Source organism: Pyxicephalus adspersus, chromosome 2, assembly GCF_032062135.1.
Source record: "Pyxicephalus adspersus chromosome 2, UCB_Pads_2.0, whole genome shotgun sequence".
In the NCBI taxonomy this organism is placed as follows: Eukaryota; Metazoa; Chordata; class Amphibia; order Anura; family Pyxicephalidae; genus Pyxicephalus; species Pyxicephalus adspersus.
Window position 1 is genome coordinate 115,774,785 of NC_092859.1, and position 18,520 is coordinate 115,793,304.

Genomic DNA, 18,520 nt, shown 5'->3' on the forward strand with positions numbered 1-18,520 from the left:
AGGTCAGAGCTCATCAACTGTGCTTTAAGCCAAGGACACTTCCAGTCTGTAGGCACCACCACTAAAGATCAGGTATGGAAATGATTAACTGGAAACATTGTGTTATAAACAATCCTGTGATCTCTAGGACTGGTTACTCTGTAACTTTATTCACAACCTATTAATCCATTTTTTCTTTACAATACAGTACAAGCATCACTTACTCACATACCAGAGAACACAGAATTTCATTATACAAATATGGAGCCTGTGCAAGAATGAAGGTAAGCCTGGAGTTTAGCTTGACCTGATGACATTATAAAATTAGCAGGTCCCAGATTAGAACATAAATTCCACCTGTGAGATATAAAAGTATGCTGTGTGTATATTTTGCTTTGTCAACATAAAAAGCTAAAATATATATTGGCTGATATACAATGAAAGTTTAAATATGATTACAGTATTTCCATCCAAAGTTATATTTTTGGGTTCTCAGAAATTTGCAGTTTTTAAACTACTGCCAAAAATGTAATTAGTAAACTGGCAACTGACCTATAAAAAGATAAAATATTTTAATGCAACATTGGTTTACAAAAACATTATAAACAGAAGGGCACTTTAGGTTGACCTGTATAAAGGAATCTAAAAAGTTTAAATCAAATATCCACTAACAAGATCCTCCAATGGCTTTTAGTAATCTATTTTACAAACCTTACATTGTCTTTTTGCCAACTGTCATTATTTAAATAATCTGGATAAATCTCCTGTCAATGTGGAGCCAATGAAAGAAATTAAATTTTAATCTACATGGAAGTATTTTTACAATTCTAGGCTTGGCATCAGACACGCAGTTCCAAGCCATATGCTATGTGAACTGGAAAGCTAGATCTCTAATCACTGGAATTACAACTGCCTCTCAATCATTCCGTCCTGATGCTATTGGAATTGATTACACTTCAGTGGTTCTATTTGCAACATACTTTTGTTTCATGGCATGGTCATCCTGCCATTATTGAAAGACCTTACAGAAAAAGTATATAAAAGATATATTTTCAAGTAGGTGAGACATGTGGTAAATTTATTAGAACCTGCCTGTGTTAAATATGTTGAAATGGCCAGCTGTACCTCCTTTAAAAAACAAACAGTTACGGTGCAGGAGGACAATTGCATGAGAAAGGAAGACGAGCTCCAGATTTAAAAATACAGAGAATGGCTTATACTTATAAACTGGCAGCATATACTACAGTTCAGCTGAAACTTTAGTCACAATGCACTGAAAATACATTCTATGTGCATCAAAAGTAAAAGGTTTGCAAGTTAAGGGCAGCTTTTTTTCTTTTTAATAAAAATCGCCACAGCCTTAGCATAAAATCTCATGCAACGATGCAGAAAACGGCTGTTTTCTCCTTGTATATTATTTCCAGTCTCTGTAGAGCTCTAAGCTAGAGATTTAGTTCTCTGATCTATTCTCTTACCACTACTTCTTTATAAGTCTGACGCTTTTTTCACACATTCTGTTTTGATGCACCTGTAATGTATTTAGCTGTTTTAAACTGAAAATGTACATACATTTTGGAATAATACCTGTCTATTCATCCAAATAAACCCCAAAAAAAATGTTTTAAGGGGACTCAGAAGGAAATCTGCTGAATGTGCTTCCAATAATCTTTTGAGGCAACCAATATTTTTGTTTTCTATATCGGAACTAAGCTGACCAGGTAAAACCGTACTGTATGCGAACATATTTACAAAACAACCAAGATGAAAGTATACTGTATGTAGTGGTGTGTAGATCACAGACAGAAAATCCAGCACTGTGAGCAAATTATTGTACCAGAATTCCCTGGGCTCAAAGACAGAAAAAAACACAATTGAGACGTTAAGCTCATACATACTTTATTTAAAAAAAATAAGTTATGCTGGCTTTAATAAATTCAGTCAATGAACTGGCTTGTGAGAAAAATTGAATTATGTATACAGCACAGACATTTAGATAAAAAGGCAGTTCTAACAGTTAAAACATCTTTCCAGCCATGCCAACTGATTAGCATCCATTTATCAGCATTTATGTGTGTAAAGTATTATTAAAATACATATGCAATTACCAATATATTTGTTTAAAGGGTTCTAGATAACAAGCTTATTGTAGACTTTTGCATAAGTAATGGCTGGAAAAGAGCATTTAGTAAGCAGTCAATATGGCAGAGATGGAAATAAATAATAGAAATCATCTCTGTTTAACCACATTACTCTTAATCTCATCAGGATACAGAGCTAAGCTTATCAGGATATGTGCTATGGCTGCAGGGAGGTGGGGGGTTTGGTTACTTTCTATCAGTTAACCCTCAACAGTGCTTTGCATTTTAAAGTCACAAAATTAAAAAAAACACAAACAATAAAAATAATAATTTAAACAAAAATGCTGTAGAGTACATAAACAATATTGTAATTGGGTAAGCAGATTATCATTTTATGAATTCACACTCTCATTATGGAATGGAATGTTGAAAGATCACTCTGCTAAAAATTTACATTTTAGTTGTTGGAAGAGGAAGGGAAGGCTAATCAAATATTTCCATTTTTTCCCTGAGGGCCCATCTCTTATAGTCTGCTTTAGCTACAATTTTAAAATAGAATAATCATGCTAATAAACTGCTAGGAATAATCATGCTAATAAATTGCTAGGAATAATCATGCTAATTGCTAGCAATAAAATCACTAACAGCAAAGGTTGGTTGCTATACAGATGGAACAAATGAATCCCTATGATGTGGGCTATATAAGTAGCATATAGTAAGAATTATGATTTACTATGTGCAACTTGTGTATCCTACACCACTAGCATGACTGCATTAATAAAAACCCTTTATGATTCTGAACTTAATCCTTTGGGAGGAATCTCACTACTATCCTCTTCTTCCTGTATTCTTTTAATGGAAAAACAAAATAAACATTGGATCGTAATATCTTATCCTACCACTACAGTCCAACAACTAAAAGAAAACTGGGAGTAAGTTTACCCAACATCAGACAAAACCTGAAATACACAGTAGAGTTTGGGTAGGACCTTTTGGCCTTAATGCATCTCAGGCTTTCTGGTGATAATAAAATGATATTCCTAGAAAGCAAGTTCTGAGCATTCCTATTTATTAGCCCAGGTAGCTGGAACATTCTATCCGGTCATGTTGTTAGCTTGGCCCTGCATTTTTTGAAAACATGCTCCAGCTTCTTAACTAATAGAATGTATTTGGACAATATAAACAGTAAAATGGCCTGATGCAAGTCACAGATGCTTGGGTAAAGAGCAGAAGCTCGGAGAGCAGTAAGATGGCCTGGTGCAAATCACAGATGCCTAGAGAACAGTAAGGCTTTCCCTTTGTATGTTATTCATATTTACTACAGAGTGCAAATTTAAACACAAAAATATAATTTGCATAGAACCTGCTGCTGACAGACTCTCCTTAAGCAAAGCCAAAGCTGCTTAACCATTTTAAAAGTGTGATGGAGCAGGTCTGAGACACTGCTTACAACTGACAGGGTATTTCTAGTACAGCAAAGCTGTGTCTGCTTTAAGAAGTATTTGGCTCCTGTAGATGTTCTATGCGGCTTGGTGGCAAAAAGGTTCAGAGGAGGGGGGACACCTACTGGGTGAATGTGAAAAGGACATGCAAACTTGATTTTAATAAGCATACAGGATATATAACTGCATAGTGAGTATATGTACACACATGTATGTATGCAAAAAAACAACTGGGTATTTAATCTAAATTTTATACATCTGGATGGATTTGGCCAAGCAAACATGGTCATATTTTGCACCACCAAATGTTCAGTACCTAATGATAATATTTAAACCGTTTACCATAACAGGGCTTTGGGTCACATATGTTCAATATAAATGTAATTTGCCATTTGATGTCTTTTTACTGCATGCATATACTGCTAACCAACAGGCTTGGTCTTGTGGTTCTAGAACTAAATCAAGGCAATGCAATGTTATTATTCAAGTTGAAGAACTGCAAAGATTGTTAAAAACAAATATAAAAAACTGAGATAATCACCCTTTGTCTCCATGCAGAATTAAATAACGTATATAAAGATCAGTGGAACTGGACGGATTATATTCACCAAGCAAGCACATTCTTGCAAGTGTTTTGTTGAAGTAGGGCAGGAGGAGAATGGACAGATCTTCGAAGGTTCATTTGAAATTTAGGACCAAAGGCTTTTTTGTTGAAAATAGGCATCAAACCGTGAAATAGCATAATCCTGCAATTCAAAAAATAAAGTGTTAAAATGTATCTGGAACATTCACACATTCTGCATTTTTCTGAAAATAAAATTTGGCCTCGACTCTGTATAAACTACAAGTATTGTATTGTGGTAAAGATTACAGTGTTGCAAGATATCCAGTCATATGACTCCTTGACTCATTGATAGTGACTACTGAAACAGTAATGCTCAACTCCTGCCAAAAACTCTTAATAGTTTCTAAGTTTACCTAACAGGTTCTAGAACAGGTATATTTTCTCCCAATGGGCTTAAAAAGCTAACATTTTTCTATAGTATAGATAATAAAGGAGAGCTAGTAATATATGTGCATCTCTGACCACCAAAGAAAAAAGCCTCCAGTGCAAGGTTGGGTGGAGGCTGGGGCAGTGGCGAGCAGGCCTGTGTTAAGGATTTGCCTTGTCAAGTTTTTTTTTTTTTTAATAAATGTTTACTTGCAGTTATTCTAGAACACAGAAAAGAAGGCGAAAAAATGTAAACTGCTTTTTCCGAAGGCAAATATGAAATATTCTAAAGAAATACAATGTAGTGTTCTATCCAAGAAGGCAGAGCAAAAGTCTCCCGCTCAAAGAAAGCCACAAATGAACCCTTGTTTGCACTATAGTGTCTATTTGGCTAGCACATAATGCGTTCAGAATTATTTGCTGCATAATAAATGTGTAAACTAAGAACATATTCAGACCTCCATATTTTAGGCATTTGTAAGCATTTTTACAGCATGCAAATGCTTAAAAAAGCATTGTACAAAATATTTGAAACAAAAGTTGAGTGTTAGATTTTGTGTGGCTCCCTGCAGCTGGCACCTTGCTTGAGGACTCTGAACGTATTCCAAATGTGAAGGTGTACTGTCTTTTAAGGTCCTAAAAATGTTTGTACTTTGTCAAGTATATTGTTTTTGCAACTTGTCAGGTATCATCCTTCAAAAAAACAAAACAAAAAAAAAAACCCTACAAAAGTATCTAAGCAGCACCTTTAAAGATCTACCTTGCATATAAGCAGATGCAAGTTGTAAAGGTTGGCCAATACACTGGTCAACATGCGCATGAACACAGTTACTATCAATCTGTTTGCCGACATAACCATTGTGCATCAATTCATTAGCCTGACTAAATGCCAGTCCACTCTCCCCTCACTCAGACAGGTTAATGTAAAAAAGCAGGAGCCCCACCACCACCAAAAATCAGCAGGCAATGTTAATGCTTCGTGTTGTTTACTACTACTACACAGATTTAATCCTTCCCCCCTAAATCCAATGTCTTATCTGTCTAGTGTATATTAAGATATTAGTTTGTAACTGCTGATCTCATAAGATCTAGATTGTCATCACTAAGCTGGTAACTGTTCATCTAACTGGGGAACAGACTCAAAGCAGTGATTTAACTGCTAATGCTTTATTTATTCCTTGGGTTTATGCCTGCAGCACACCTTCAAAAACTATTTTTACCCTTTTCCCATCAGTTCAAAGATCACCACGCATAACAGAGGGGATTGTCAAAAGAAAGCAAAGCTCTTCTTATCTAGCAATATGGCTGCTACAGAGATTCCTAATGCAGAAGACATGGAAGTAAGAAAATAAATCCAAACCTTTATACTATTGATGTACAGACACTAAATGATGCAGATAATTCCAGAAAAAGAGATGTATTAACCTCACTGCCTACACAAAATATTTATTAACAGATACTTACTAGGTAACCAAATTCAATAGTTGAGATTTTTGCCTGCAGAATGGACCACAGACCCCAGAAGAAATGTGAAGCCAAAGCAAACCTGAAACAGTCAAATATTACAAATACTGGTGATGAGGATTACATAACATACACTGTACATTAATTGATCACATTATTACAGACATGCTTAATGATGTGAACACTCAAAACGTAGACTATATATAAATCAAAACATACATGGTCAATGGACTCATTTGTTTTTATCACACATAGGAATGGGTGAAATAGGTGACTAACAGTACAGTACATTTTGTTGGTAGACATGGCAATTGTGTGATGTTAGTTACTGATAACCATACTACATGCGCCATAGCTTAAAGAGAATAGAGTGAATGGCAATAAAACTTCAAATAGAGACCTTTCCATAGGTGAAAACATCTTTGGTAATGGAGACAGAATTGGGCAACTGTTAAAATAACCACTTTAAAAAAGTAATAGGTAGTGATGCAGGTAGAACCATAGCACAGAGAGGGAAAACAGACAGACATTTAAACAGGACTTAAACTTAAGAAAAAAACAAAACAAAAAAGTCACCAGGAGGAAAAGCTAACTGACTAAAGACCATCACTGCCACATACAGAGCTGAGACACTTTCACATAAGCAAGCTTTCCCCTTGTCGCAATGCCCCTTTAAAAAGCAATGACTCCACTCTTTATCCTGTGAATGTCTGAAGTCCAGAACCACTGCTTCTTTTTAATAAACTGAGATACATAGCCATTCTAATATTTCACATTTAGCTACCTTTAGTAAACAACCTACAATTCTGCTGCATGTGATTACTCTACTTCTTACCAGCCCCACTATTAGACTGCTTAGATAGCTAAGCAGTCTCTAAGCAATCCTTATGCTGGAATGTTGTTGTAGGCCAATTACAGAAAATAAACTCTTTAAAGACACGCTATACTTTCTTCTTTAAAATAACTCATAGGTAAAAAACAAAACGAGATGGTTTCTTAGTAAAAATTTAATGAAGGCAAAGTAACCAGAAAAAGGGAGTACTCTTGATATTCAAAACAAAGAGTAGAGAAAAAAAAAAACAGGCTGAAAACAATACATTTCCCTACCGATTCACTTCAATAACCATTGCCTCCTCCTGAGCACGCCGTTCCTCCTCGTTGAGCTCTGGACAACTTTCCAACAGGTATGAGTGGAAAAAATGAAGCTAAAATATCAAAGACAGGAAGAGATGGAGAGAAAAAAAAGTTAAAGTGCCACATAATACTATACGATACCAATCAAAAATACACAGCTTCAGTCTCATTAAGGGACATGTCAAATGGTATTTTTTTTGATTGGATTAATTCTTTTTTTATGCAATTGCTAAAAGTGTTTTCGAATTAATCCATGGTGCTGCTCTCTCATTGCCTGGACCACAAAAAAAAGTAAAAAAAAAAAAAAAAAAAATCTATTTTATGGTCACTGCCTGGCTTAGCATTAGCGAAGCAGCATTTTTAGGAGTGAAAAAAAAAATTGAGCCAAAAAATGGCTTGTCAACAAGCTCTGTCAAGAATATATGTTATATAACCTAAGGTTATTGGACAATGCTTTTGTAATTTACAGCAAAAAACATTGCAGGTTCATATTTACCTGCTGCTGTCTGTTTGGGTAGTTACTCAGTTCTGCTTTGTAAAATGGCCACTCATCATGGTGATAATTGTATACCCACTCGCAGAAGTGATTCCCAATGTCAAATCCTCTGTGGAAGATGAATAGAGAATATTGGTTTGCCATGCACAAAATAAAGCCAGAGTAAAACAATGGTGTCCTAGGTTCCCTCTCTATCATTGACAGAAAGACAGAATACCAGTTATTTTATTAGGCTTCAGTACCACTAGCAATGAATATTTCTGACTTTTTGTTCATTATCATTGTGGCTAGGAAAATCCTATTGATGTTGTCTAGGTATTGCAGAGCATGACCTTATTCTCCTGCCAGGGCTCTAATATCTATAAAAGTCTGGACTTGATCTGAAAAAGTGGAAGATACCAATGCAGATTGTTCAAAACAAACAGGAACAGTGGTCTGCTACCTTCTTAATCACATAGACTGATGCTACTGTTCATCCAAACTAAAATTTACAATGACACTAAAATAATTGATAATTTACTACTGGTATGTAAGATTGAAAGTGAACTTTATAAATAATGTTTACGAATTAAAACAAAATTATATGGCAAATATACTAAGGATCCTGAGACTACAATACAAAGGTCATCAAATAAAAAAAAGACAAAAAAAATATTTTTTTATCTATCTTGTATGGGGGTACACTGATGCACTTATCTACATTTATCCTATACACCTGGTCTCCCTTGAACAAAGAAAACATCAGTCAAGGTCCACAGCTAGGCTCCTTCTGGTTAGCCCCTCTCTGTGAGTCCTGTCTGCTAAAATAAATTCAATTATACTTGTTGAAGCTTCAATAAACTGAAGTACACAAGTGCTCTGTAAAAACATGGCGGTAGCACTAGTCGGAGCTAGTGGCAAATGACCACTCAAAAGAAAAAAAAAAAATGTTCAAGCTGACCTGTAATTGTAGCTGCTGTATTCAAAGTCAATAAGCATAAGCTTGTCTGATGGGTGGGATGAGCGAGCTGACAAAAGCAGAATATTTCCTGAAAGAGAGAAATGTGCAATTGGTATAGACAGCCATTTAAAAAAAAAAAATTATAAAAACTTAATGTTAACTACACTAACATTAAATTTATGAAGAATATAATTTCTTAATGTTTTGATATACAACATGCCATCAAATATGTACACAAGATTGTTTTTGAAGTCCTCATCATTTTGCAATAATAATAATAATAATATTACAGTATTAAAATTTCCTAAACGTTTCACTGGAATTCATAATGAAATAATACACCTGTATTGAAAGGCTATAATTGTATCTAATAATAAAATTTCTAAAGCCCATGCTTGTTCCAGACTAGTAACAAGAGGTAAATTAAAAAAGGGAGAACAGATATCGCTGTCTATTATGCTTATGTCATCTTGGCCCAACTAAGCAACATGGCCAAAGTTTGGGAGGCAGAGAAGCTTGCCTTTTTTTTTTTCTTTTTACACACAGTTGCTGCTGCTTTTGAAATGAGCTCTACTTTCCTATAAAGTAAAAAAAATTAGGCTTTACTACTTGACATAGAAAGCAGAACAAAGGTTTTTTTTTTTGTTTTTTTTTTTAAAGCACATCCAAGACAGTTTCTAGCCAGATTACAGGAATAAATAAATTACTTTACATTTATATTATTGCTAGATGTCTCCCTAGGAATAAACATACAGGTTCAATAAAGAAATAATTTTATGAATATTTAGCAAATTAGTACTAATAAATACTAGTATTTTGACTTGTCCCAATTACATTTTTTCTTACATTAGGAAACTCCTTCTCATCTCTTTGTGCCAGCACCCACACTATATTAAGCTGGCAGAGAGAGGACTGAACGGACATTGATTGTGCAATGATTCATGAGAGGCCAATAAAACTGCCTTTTAACAAATGCTTTTCAGATATAGTTTCTGCTTCCTATTATGGTAATAGATTCTTAAAAAAGATTCTTCATGTATTTGAACTAATATTGTCTATGCCTGTGATGGGACTATGGGGTTGCTTTATTAAAGGAATACAGACAATTTACTTAGCAAAGTGTTTTTAACCTAATTTTGTTAATTATGTGAATTAATCCCAATAGTACAAAAAGAGTGACCATGCAACAATCTAAACACAAGTGGATCACAAGCAATTACATTTTCATCAAAAGAGATTCAAAACAGATAAAACTTTTTTAATTGAAGTTGTTCTGCAAAGTACTCCTTCTCAGGCAAAATGGGCGGCATTACCAAACACATATACAAAAAAAACAGTTTGGTGTCTGATCCTCTGTATATAAATTATATTTACTTAATAAAATAAACAAGCCAATCTAGTTTGTTGCACACCAATAGAAAGAATAGACTTGAGAGACGTTATGATGTTTTCTTACCTTCCTGAACATCGTTGTGGCAGAATACTACAGGAGATGGTGTGGATTCCAAAAGAAGTCTGTATAGATAGATGGAAGGAGCTATTACTAAATAAGAAAGTTATCAAACACTAACAAAAGTTTAAATAATTGTTATTAGTTTGTGTTTTAATGGAGCACGGATTAACCTTTGCAGATTTACAAAAAGCGTGTAATTGTGCAGAGTCAGGTTCTTTTTATGGAGGAATTAGGGGTCGTCCTGCATTTCCCTTTACAGAAGGCGTATGAAAATGTATTTCATATTAAGGAGGAAAGATCTATATGTTCAATCTCTCTCCTCCCTAGAAACCGTCATCCAAATCAGGTCAGGTTTCCTCATGAAGCGGGAAAGCCTGGGAACCAATAAATTAGGTCATGGGAGGGACCAGTTCTTCCACTGCTGTACATCTGGTGAGCTCAAATCCTGCTTGTTAATTTTAGGATATGATCATGTCCGCCATTGAGGCCACAGGGTCTTTTTAATCCCATGACTTGTGTTACATGTCACTGGCAGTACAAGGGTTAAACAGATCTTGAATTAAGATGGCAAGTCTGTAAAATATAAATCTATTTATCTCAAACTTCAGTAAGAGGATTTCTTTATTTTTCCATCCCACACATTCTTTGAGGCCTTGAGAGACTTTTTGCACAGATTTCAGTACAGTGGTGACCAGGGAGGAGAAAAAATGCTGATAACAGCCAGAATGCTGAAACACAAGGTTAACTACATCCGCATTGAGCTCTGTCAAGGGGAAATAAGCAGCCTGCAATAACCAAAGGCAACTTTATCTTTCAAGAACAGAAGTGATATACTTACAAATCATGCTAAGTGAATAATACAGTTTGAATATTTTGCCTTCTTTTTACAATTCTCTACAATTTACAATTTATCTGGGACATGATTTAAAGCTGTGAAATGGCTGTTGCAATAAAGTAAACATCTATAAAATATAGGTGGAATATGCTGCAATCTTACTTCAGCCTCTGCATTTCTTCCTCCAAATTGAAGCTCTTGAGCTTGTTGAACTTCTCCACAAGAGGAGCTTGCGTAAAGGAGAGAGAAGAAATCTGGGACATGTATCTAGAAGAGAGCACAAAACAGAAAAATTGCAAAACATGTTAAATCTGTCCCAACTGTGCCCAAGTGATCTCTCTTTGGTCAGCCGTATTCTACAGTGCAAAATGCTAAATACTTGCAGAAAGCATATCGATATCAGGCATATAGATACAGTTGGAGGAGAGCTTCAGACTCTGGTCAGGTCAGAAGTTTTAGAAAACAAAATGGTGCATTGAATTTACCTGGTAAGGCAAATATAATCTGACATTTGTGCTGTACTTTCCTCTGAAAACCACAGACGCCTAAATGAGACTTGCAAACTTAAAATAAACCCTAAATTCCAAGACAACAGAGTTCCTTTCCTAAAAGATCCCTCAAACTTCATAATAAAAAATTTAATTTGGTTAGGCTATTGGTTAGCTAGAGGTTTTCATACACTTCTGTATGTTAATGGTCTAGTCATTTATTTAATAACCTGGATTGACACTTCACAGCTAGTAAAATGGAATAAGCTCCTAAACTCTGGACACAATGTGCAGTTTATTACCAAGCAGATACTCACCTACCCTACACTGCGGACCCCCATTCATCCCTATATTACTAGAGTTACACAGTTCCCTAAAACAGAAGAACTAGGAAGTCTGGCATCGAGACACAGCCATACAGTTCTATTTTACCTGGATAATTGGGCCTTGCAAAAAAGCTTGTTTGTTTTTTTTTCATTTTGTGAACTAAATGCAAAAACATGAACTGATCCTCTTGTGTCAGCTTTTCTGCAGTGAAGGGGGACATTTTTCACATGCACACAGACATGATTACTACTAAAAGGAAACTGGAATTTGTCCAGCTATGATGATAATGTAATAATGAAATGGTGACAGTGTATGTAAACTTACTTCTCCATAGTTTTAAACAACCACACTGGCTTCTTGTTAAATGGCATCTCCATCCTGTGGAACCTGGACACTTTGGCCGCAATCTCACTAGAGATATCTGGGTCACTAAGCTCTGAGGTCACAAGTCGCCGACTCTGAATAGGAAGTAAAAAAAAAAAAAAAAAAAAAAAAAAAAAAAGGTTACATTTCTCTTTACAGTATTTTTTTTCTAAATCTGTAACATCCATTATTCATTGCTCCTGGTGGATGCTTGTTGATGGCCCTGAACAAAGTTTGATGTGCTTGTCCCAGAACTCAAACAGCTTCTAATATTCAGGAAGTGGGAGCCTGCGACAGGAACAGTCATCATGACAGGTTTTCTCTAAACAATCATCAATTCCTCTCTTCATGGCCAGAAAGAATTGTATTTATTGGTATAGACCCAGCATGTTACCTCAAAGTGTCTATATGTCAGTAATGAGCAGTTTAATCATTTTAAAATTAAAGTAAATATAAATAATAAATGGATGGCAGCAAATTCCTGCTTGTAAAGTCTGCAACTACATCCTGGTACCAAATAGACAGAAGATATCTAGTCATCTATAGGAAGATATTCTGAGAAAAGAACACAACAAGGATCAAACATACTTTGGGTCTGATTTATTAAACCTCCCCGGGACTGGAGATGATAGACTTTGATGGGAGGATCCAGGTGATCCAGCAAACCTGGAATGGAATTCTTACAAATCTTTTGCTTTTATTTGGCAAATGTTTTCACTTCTGCACCAGATCCATTCACTGTATCAGTGTTCTCCCCAAACCCTTTTAGCTGGGCACACCACCCGTCACTTTTCAGTAACCAACCGGCTGTTTTTGTGTGGTTACTGAAGAATTGGGTCACAATACAGGGGCAGCCACCCACCTACAATTTCTTCCCACCCGGCTTAAAAAAATCTCTGGGCTGAACACTGATTTGTAGCATGTATTACTGTTTTATGGTAGAATGAATGAAATAAAAAAAAACCAGTATCTGTTTTGCCAAGAAAAATCTTTTATACAGCAAATATGAAACAAACATTTTTTTTATAAAACTCATTTCAGAAATTACATTTTTTTAGATTATAACAAACCACTAATGGCTCAGATATGTTTTTTTTTTTTTAAAGAAGCCAAGACTTCCATTTTTGGTGTGCAGTTAACTCTCCAACCACATTTTCAATAACATTCTTATAATAGTCTAATAATAGTGACCAAAAATTGATAATTTACTATTTTACCATCTTTTGTATCAAAAGTCATATTTTTCAGTAAGTTTACCGGAATATATTCTTCTAGGCGACCCTGTGGGAAAACACCGTACAGACGAGGACCCAGTGATCGTTCGGCAAGTATTGCAAACATAACACTCTCCAGAACAAGCGAATCCACGCCCTACGAGCAAAAAAAGGATAAAGAGTTTAATGTTTTATTTAAAAGGAAAGCCAAGCTGCACATTTGGTTTTCTGTGTATAGTAGAAATTTTACAGCCAACCATTCCTTGAAAGTGATTAGTTTATATTATCAACAATAGAAGTGGAGTATGTTAGCGGCATCACCTTCTAGTTTCCAGGTAATATTCACCGAATTTCCAATTAAGAATGAACATAGGAATTCAATAAAGATCTAAGATATTGCTGCATGCTGGGCTTACCCTCTCCCTCTCCTTCTCTATACATTCCAATTTCTCATTATGCACCTTTGTAGGTCTTTCTTACCACACCTCTTTAACATCTGCCAGGTTAGGATAATGGCTGTGCTTTAGTTAATGGGCCCTGGCTCATATTATTTACCTAGGGGATACATAATAACCTCCATCTATCCCATCCAGACAGCATAATACATAAAATAACCTCCATCTATCCCATCCATCCAGACAAAAAAAAAAAAAGTATTGTTTTAATAATATAATACACATATTTAATGCAAAAATAAAACACAACATTACCTGCAGGATAGCTCCATACAGTCGTAAAAGAACTTGTCGTGGCTCATCGGACTGGGTCTGCACGGAGTCTACAAGACTGCACTTGTACAGCAGATTACTGAGACCACCACTGAAAAATCAAACATATAATTTAATGTAGCCCAATCACTACTCGGTCTCAAAGAAATCTATTTTACCAAAAGCTTAATATGTCCAGCACCACAACCCCACGTTATTCAATAAAATAAAGCGAATGTGCAGCTTGGCTATCACACTCTGTGCATAGATCCAAACTACTGCATCTCCAGCTTCATGGGCATTCCAGACTCTAATAGGAAAGACTAAGGCTTCGTGCAATAATTATCGTTGGAAACGAACGACTAATGATTAATCATTCGATAAATCGTTAAAAGTGCACAACGACGACAATGAACGAGGAAAGTTACTGGAACGAAAGACCTTCCCAGAGGATCTGATTGGGCGACGATCGTTTGCTATCTATTGTGCGTACGATCATTCATGGATCGTGAATGGTTCTGTGATACACTTTCACTTCCTGCAACGTTCAAACGATCGTATTTAGAGTGTGTACATTATTGGTGGAATATATTTGAACAATCGTATCATTACAGCATGTACAGAATCGTGCACAATACAATCGTTCAAAATAATCGTGAAAAATCGTTGATCTGTCATTAATCATTCATTTTCCAACAATATTTATTGTGTACCTAGCCTAAGATGCAGAGCCGCAAGAGGCCTGGTAACAGATTTCTGCAGAACTAAGTTTTACATTTTGGTTTATCACACACTCATGTAGCTTTCAAAAGAAAAATAAGCATGGACTTATAGTAACATGCAACAGGAAGTGCAGCTATAAATACTCTATACTGTCTGCATTACAGGGATATTGTACACTGAATATATTTTAAGATAGGCTGGAAGGCGTTAGTAGTTCTGACAGGTTTCCTGTGTTTCTTGCTCTTGAAAATAATCTAGTTTCCAGTATTATGGTGAAACAAAAAAACTAAGCTAAATATTTACTATGACAACCTGTGTCCTCCTATGCCATGTCAGCATTTATTTGGGATTTCCAGGAGCAGATGTTTAACTATGAGATCTAAACAAAAACACAGAAGTTTTCCAACAAAACAAATGTTTAGATCCACACCTTACTTCTGTTTATTTTACTTACATACGGGAATCTAGATCAATCACACTTCACATTGCGGATATGAAGAAATGTGAGCAGCTAGGTGAACCAACCTGTTTGATTAAAAGTAACAACCAGGACACCAATATTTCCAAAAATATTTTTCTAGTCATTTCACCATCTCAAGGTTAATTGGAAATGCTATTAATTATATCCAACAACAGAATTTGTATAGGGTGTTCACTTCTGTTTTGTGTTTCCATAAAATAAAAAATAAAATTATGTCCCATGTTAACATTCACTAATTGCTAATTTATTAAAGTTCTCCAAGGTTGGAGAGGATACACTTTCATCAGTGAAGCTGGGTGATCCAGCAAACCTGGAATGGATTTCTTAAATGTGATTTTCTATTTGTTAGCAAAGATTTTCAGTCCTGCACCAGATCCATTCCAGCTTCAATGATGTGAGTGCATCTTCTCCAGCCTTGGAGAGCTTTAATAAATCAGGGCCATTGTTTTAGCACTACACATACTTGTGTTATTAGACCCAATTGTACATTTATATTCTGGGGAATACAAGGTCATATATATATATATATTTATGCACACACAAGTTTTACTGAAAGTAATAAAGAATCTGCAATGAATAAACTACTTGTGATGATACTAGATACATCAATGTCTTCAGCTTTAATGTTCTGAATCACTGACCCTGAACAAGCATGTGACAAGGAAAGGCACGTTCAATGTCAGTGATTAGAACTACTGCCAGGCATCTAGAACAACTTCCTTACAAAAGACATAGGAACAGCAGCTTTCATATTTCCAACATCAAATATATTTATCAGCCATGTTACATGCAACGAACCAGGATCTTGTAAGAGGACTGAGGAGTTTTATACCCAGTGAATATGACCAAATAATAAAAGTCACTTTTACAGTTATCTCCTCTTTATTAGCAGTCATTGCACACTTTTCTCTGCATGTACATTATCCTATCAAACCATAGTAAATACAGCAGTATTGTGTAAGACATTCCTAGCAATCAGTGTGTAATCTTTGTACCTGCCATGTCAACACTCAATAGAGCCAAGAGTCAGGGTACACGGGATAGAACGCATGATTCACAACTACGTCAATGGATGCTCTGTAAAGGTTGATGGGAAAAACATAGGTGATGTGTAGGATTTATTTTTATAAATAATTGTGGACTAGCAAGTTAGATCTGTCTGAACACCTATACCATTCAACAAGCCAATACCTGAACCAGATAATTATACACACAGACACACACACACAGTGTTCAACCAAGAAATTTTTTATGCCGGGTGGCAGCCCATGTATTGTGACCCAACTCTTCAGTAACTCCCCAAAAACAACTACCGGTAGTTACTGAAAATTGTTGGGTGGTGCACCCAGCTAAAAGGGTCTGGAGAGAACACTGTGTGTGTGTGTGTGTGTGTGTGTGTGTGTGTGTATATAGATAAATATATATTTATTACTATATTATCATTCCTAGAAATTCTTCTATTTCCTACTTACAGCACTCCTGTTTGCGTTGCTTTGGACAAGCAGTGTTTATTTGGGTGCTAACACCTGTATAGAATTTGGAAGCATCTGGCTGGTTTCGTCTATTGACTTCCTAGGATATTGGAGTAATGATCGAGCAAAGCTAGATGCCAACGGGTATAGAAAAAGCCTTTCAAGCCCATGATGAACATCTATGTCACAAATATGTGTCAATACTTGATAAAAAAATAAGGCATGTAGTAAGAACTGATCAACTGGACTTGTTCTGTAATGTTTACTACATTTACACCTCGTCCATCTGGCTTCTTTGGTTCAGTTGACAGTTAAAGACTTCCAGTTTCTTCTTCCTACTTCACCCAACCCAGGTGCAAGATTAGGTTACGTAGTTTTAAAGAAAAACTTGTCGAACTCACTGCGCATGTTTGAGTTCAGCAAATTTTTGTCTTTTCACATACTTTTCAAGGCTCCTCGGGCATACACAGAAGGAGCACCCAAGAGCCTTTGCACTCCCATTCATTCTCGATCGAGAATCAAGGGGGCCATCAAGAATTAGGGGGTGGTGCTGCACGCTTTTTTTTTTTTTTTTATCAAAAAAACGGTGTTGCACTAAAAAAACAAACAGAATTTTTACTTGACATAAATGGGTGATCTATCCTTTTATATAAAATGAAATTTCTGAGTTTAGTCACGCTTTAAAGGAAAAAGATGATGCTCTCAAGCAAGTGCACTAAGATCAGTTCTCTCTTTTTTTCCCCCTTTACAGCTGGTACATCGCCCGATCCCCGAACCTGCGCAGTGCAACATCGGGTGATGTGCCAAGAAGACAGAAAGGAAGACGGCGGCAAAGAGGAGTTACAGGACCACGCGGGAAGGACCAGCGCCATGGAGGGATCTGCCGGATTAAAGGGAAGTGTCATTTTTAGTTTGGTGTAAAGTTGAAGAGGGTTTGAGGGGATGCCAGTAATCTAGCGGTGTGTGGCACAATTATGGGGTCAGCCATGATCTTGGGCTGTGAGCAGCAATGCATGGATACAGCAATGACATGATGGAGGAGCCCAATGCATGGGATTACCTTACTACAGACACCTTCATGTGCTGGGGCTGGATGCTCCTCCAGGCTCCTCTCAGGTATTCCCGGCACAAGGTGAAGGCCCTCAGGCACAGCTCATTGCCGAGCTCCAGTCTTCTCCCCCCCGGGGACAGGGGCTCCACTGCGGGCTTTGTATGCTCCGGGCCCCCCGCTGACTGGCTGCAGGGAGCGCCGACATCCCCAATGCTGGAAGAGGAAGCCATTGCGGCTTGAGCTGGGGGCCCCTTGATGGATTTCTCCCGGGCACAATGTTCTTCCGGCTGACAGACACCAGGAGCCCGGTCACTGCTGTCCTCCTCCTGACCAACTCCGTCCCCCTCATCTCCTGTGCGTGTTCCTCCTACACAATGCATGCTGCCCGCTTCCTCTCTCACACATCCATTCACAAGTCCCAGCACCCACACACTGCCATGGCTGTCAAGGTGACCACCCGCCAGCTCCGCTACAGAGAGAAGCCGGGCTCAGGCTGCGCTTCTACCATTCACCTCATGTGGACAGATGCCAGCCAGAATGACAGCCACTTCCACCAATCACTACGAGGCATATGTGGGCACCACCCGCAGCAGCCAATCGCACGCTCTTTACACAGACGGCAACGCCCTACAGAACAAGTGGACCTCAGCGCAGCCTGGAAGCTGTCTAGTTCATTGTAAAGTGGTTGGCATCCGCTGAAACGCACAGTGCACGAATTGGAACGCATAGCTTCAATGAATAGTATACTATGAAAAACATGTCCGTAATAGAACGGTACACGTATTCTATTCATTGCTAAGGAGCCGCCATTTATATGGAGACCGTTCTCTGTAATATAACGAACCTGGAAGTGAGGACATCTAAGCTGATTGTTCTATGGCG

At 36.9% G+C, this 18,520-nt stretch overlaps 1 protein-coding gene across 1 annotated transcript; it reads right to left on the bottom strand.

Moving 5' to 3' along the window:
- Positions 1–1,858: 1,858 nt before the first annotated feature.
- CHKB (choline kinase beta) lies at positions 1,859–18,182 on the bottom strand. The gene is made up of 11 exons (XM_072402004.1): positions 17,648–18,182; positions 13,915–14,023; positions 13,248–13,361; positions 11,952–12,085; positions 10,975–11,079; positions 9,981–10,039; positions 8,525–8,612; positions 7,585–7,693; positions 7,062–7,159; positions 5,955–6,036; positions 1,859–4,245 (listed from the first exon to the last, which is right to left on the bottom strand). The coding sequence occupies exons 1-11, from the start codon at positions 18,016–18,018 to the stop codon at positions 4,189–4,191; spliced, it is 1,326 nt and encodes a 441-aa protein (XP_072258105.1). The 5' UTR covers positions 18,019–18,182; the 3' UTR covers positions 1,859–4,188.
- Positions 18,183–18,520: the final 338 nt, after the last annotated feature.

Bases quoted from the DNA above. Each gene is read 5' to 3' on its own strand.
- CHKB (XM_072402004.1), bottom strand. From the start codon at position 18,018: ATGCATTGTGTAGGAGGAACACGCACAGGAGATGAGGGGGACGGAGTT. The intron at 12,086-13,247 runs GTAAACTTACTG...CTTCCTATTCAG, and splicing joins GCCTAGAAGAATATATTCCG to AGTCGGCGACTTGTGACCTC. The intron at 8,613-9,980 runs GTAAGAAAACAT...TCTCTCTTTCAG, and splicing joins CCACAACGATGTTCAGGAAG to GAAATATTCTGCTTTTGTCA.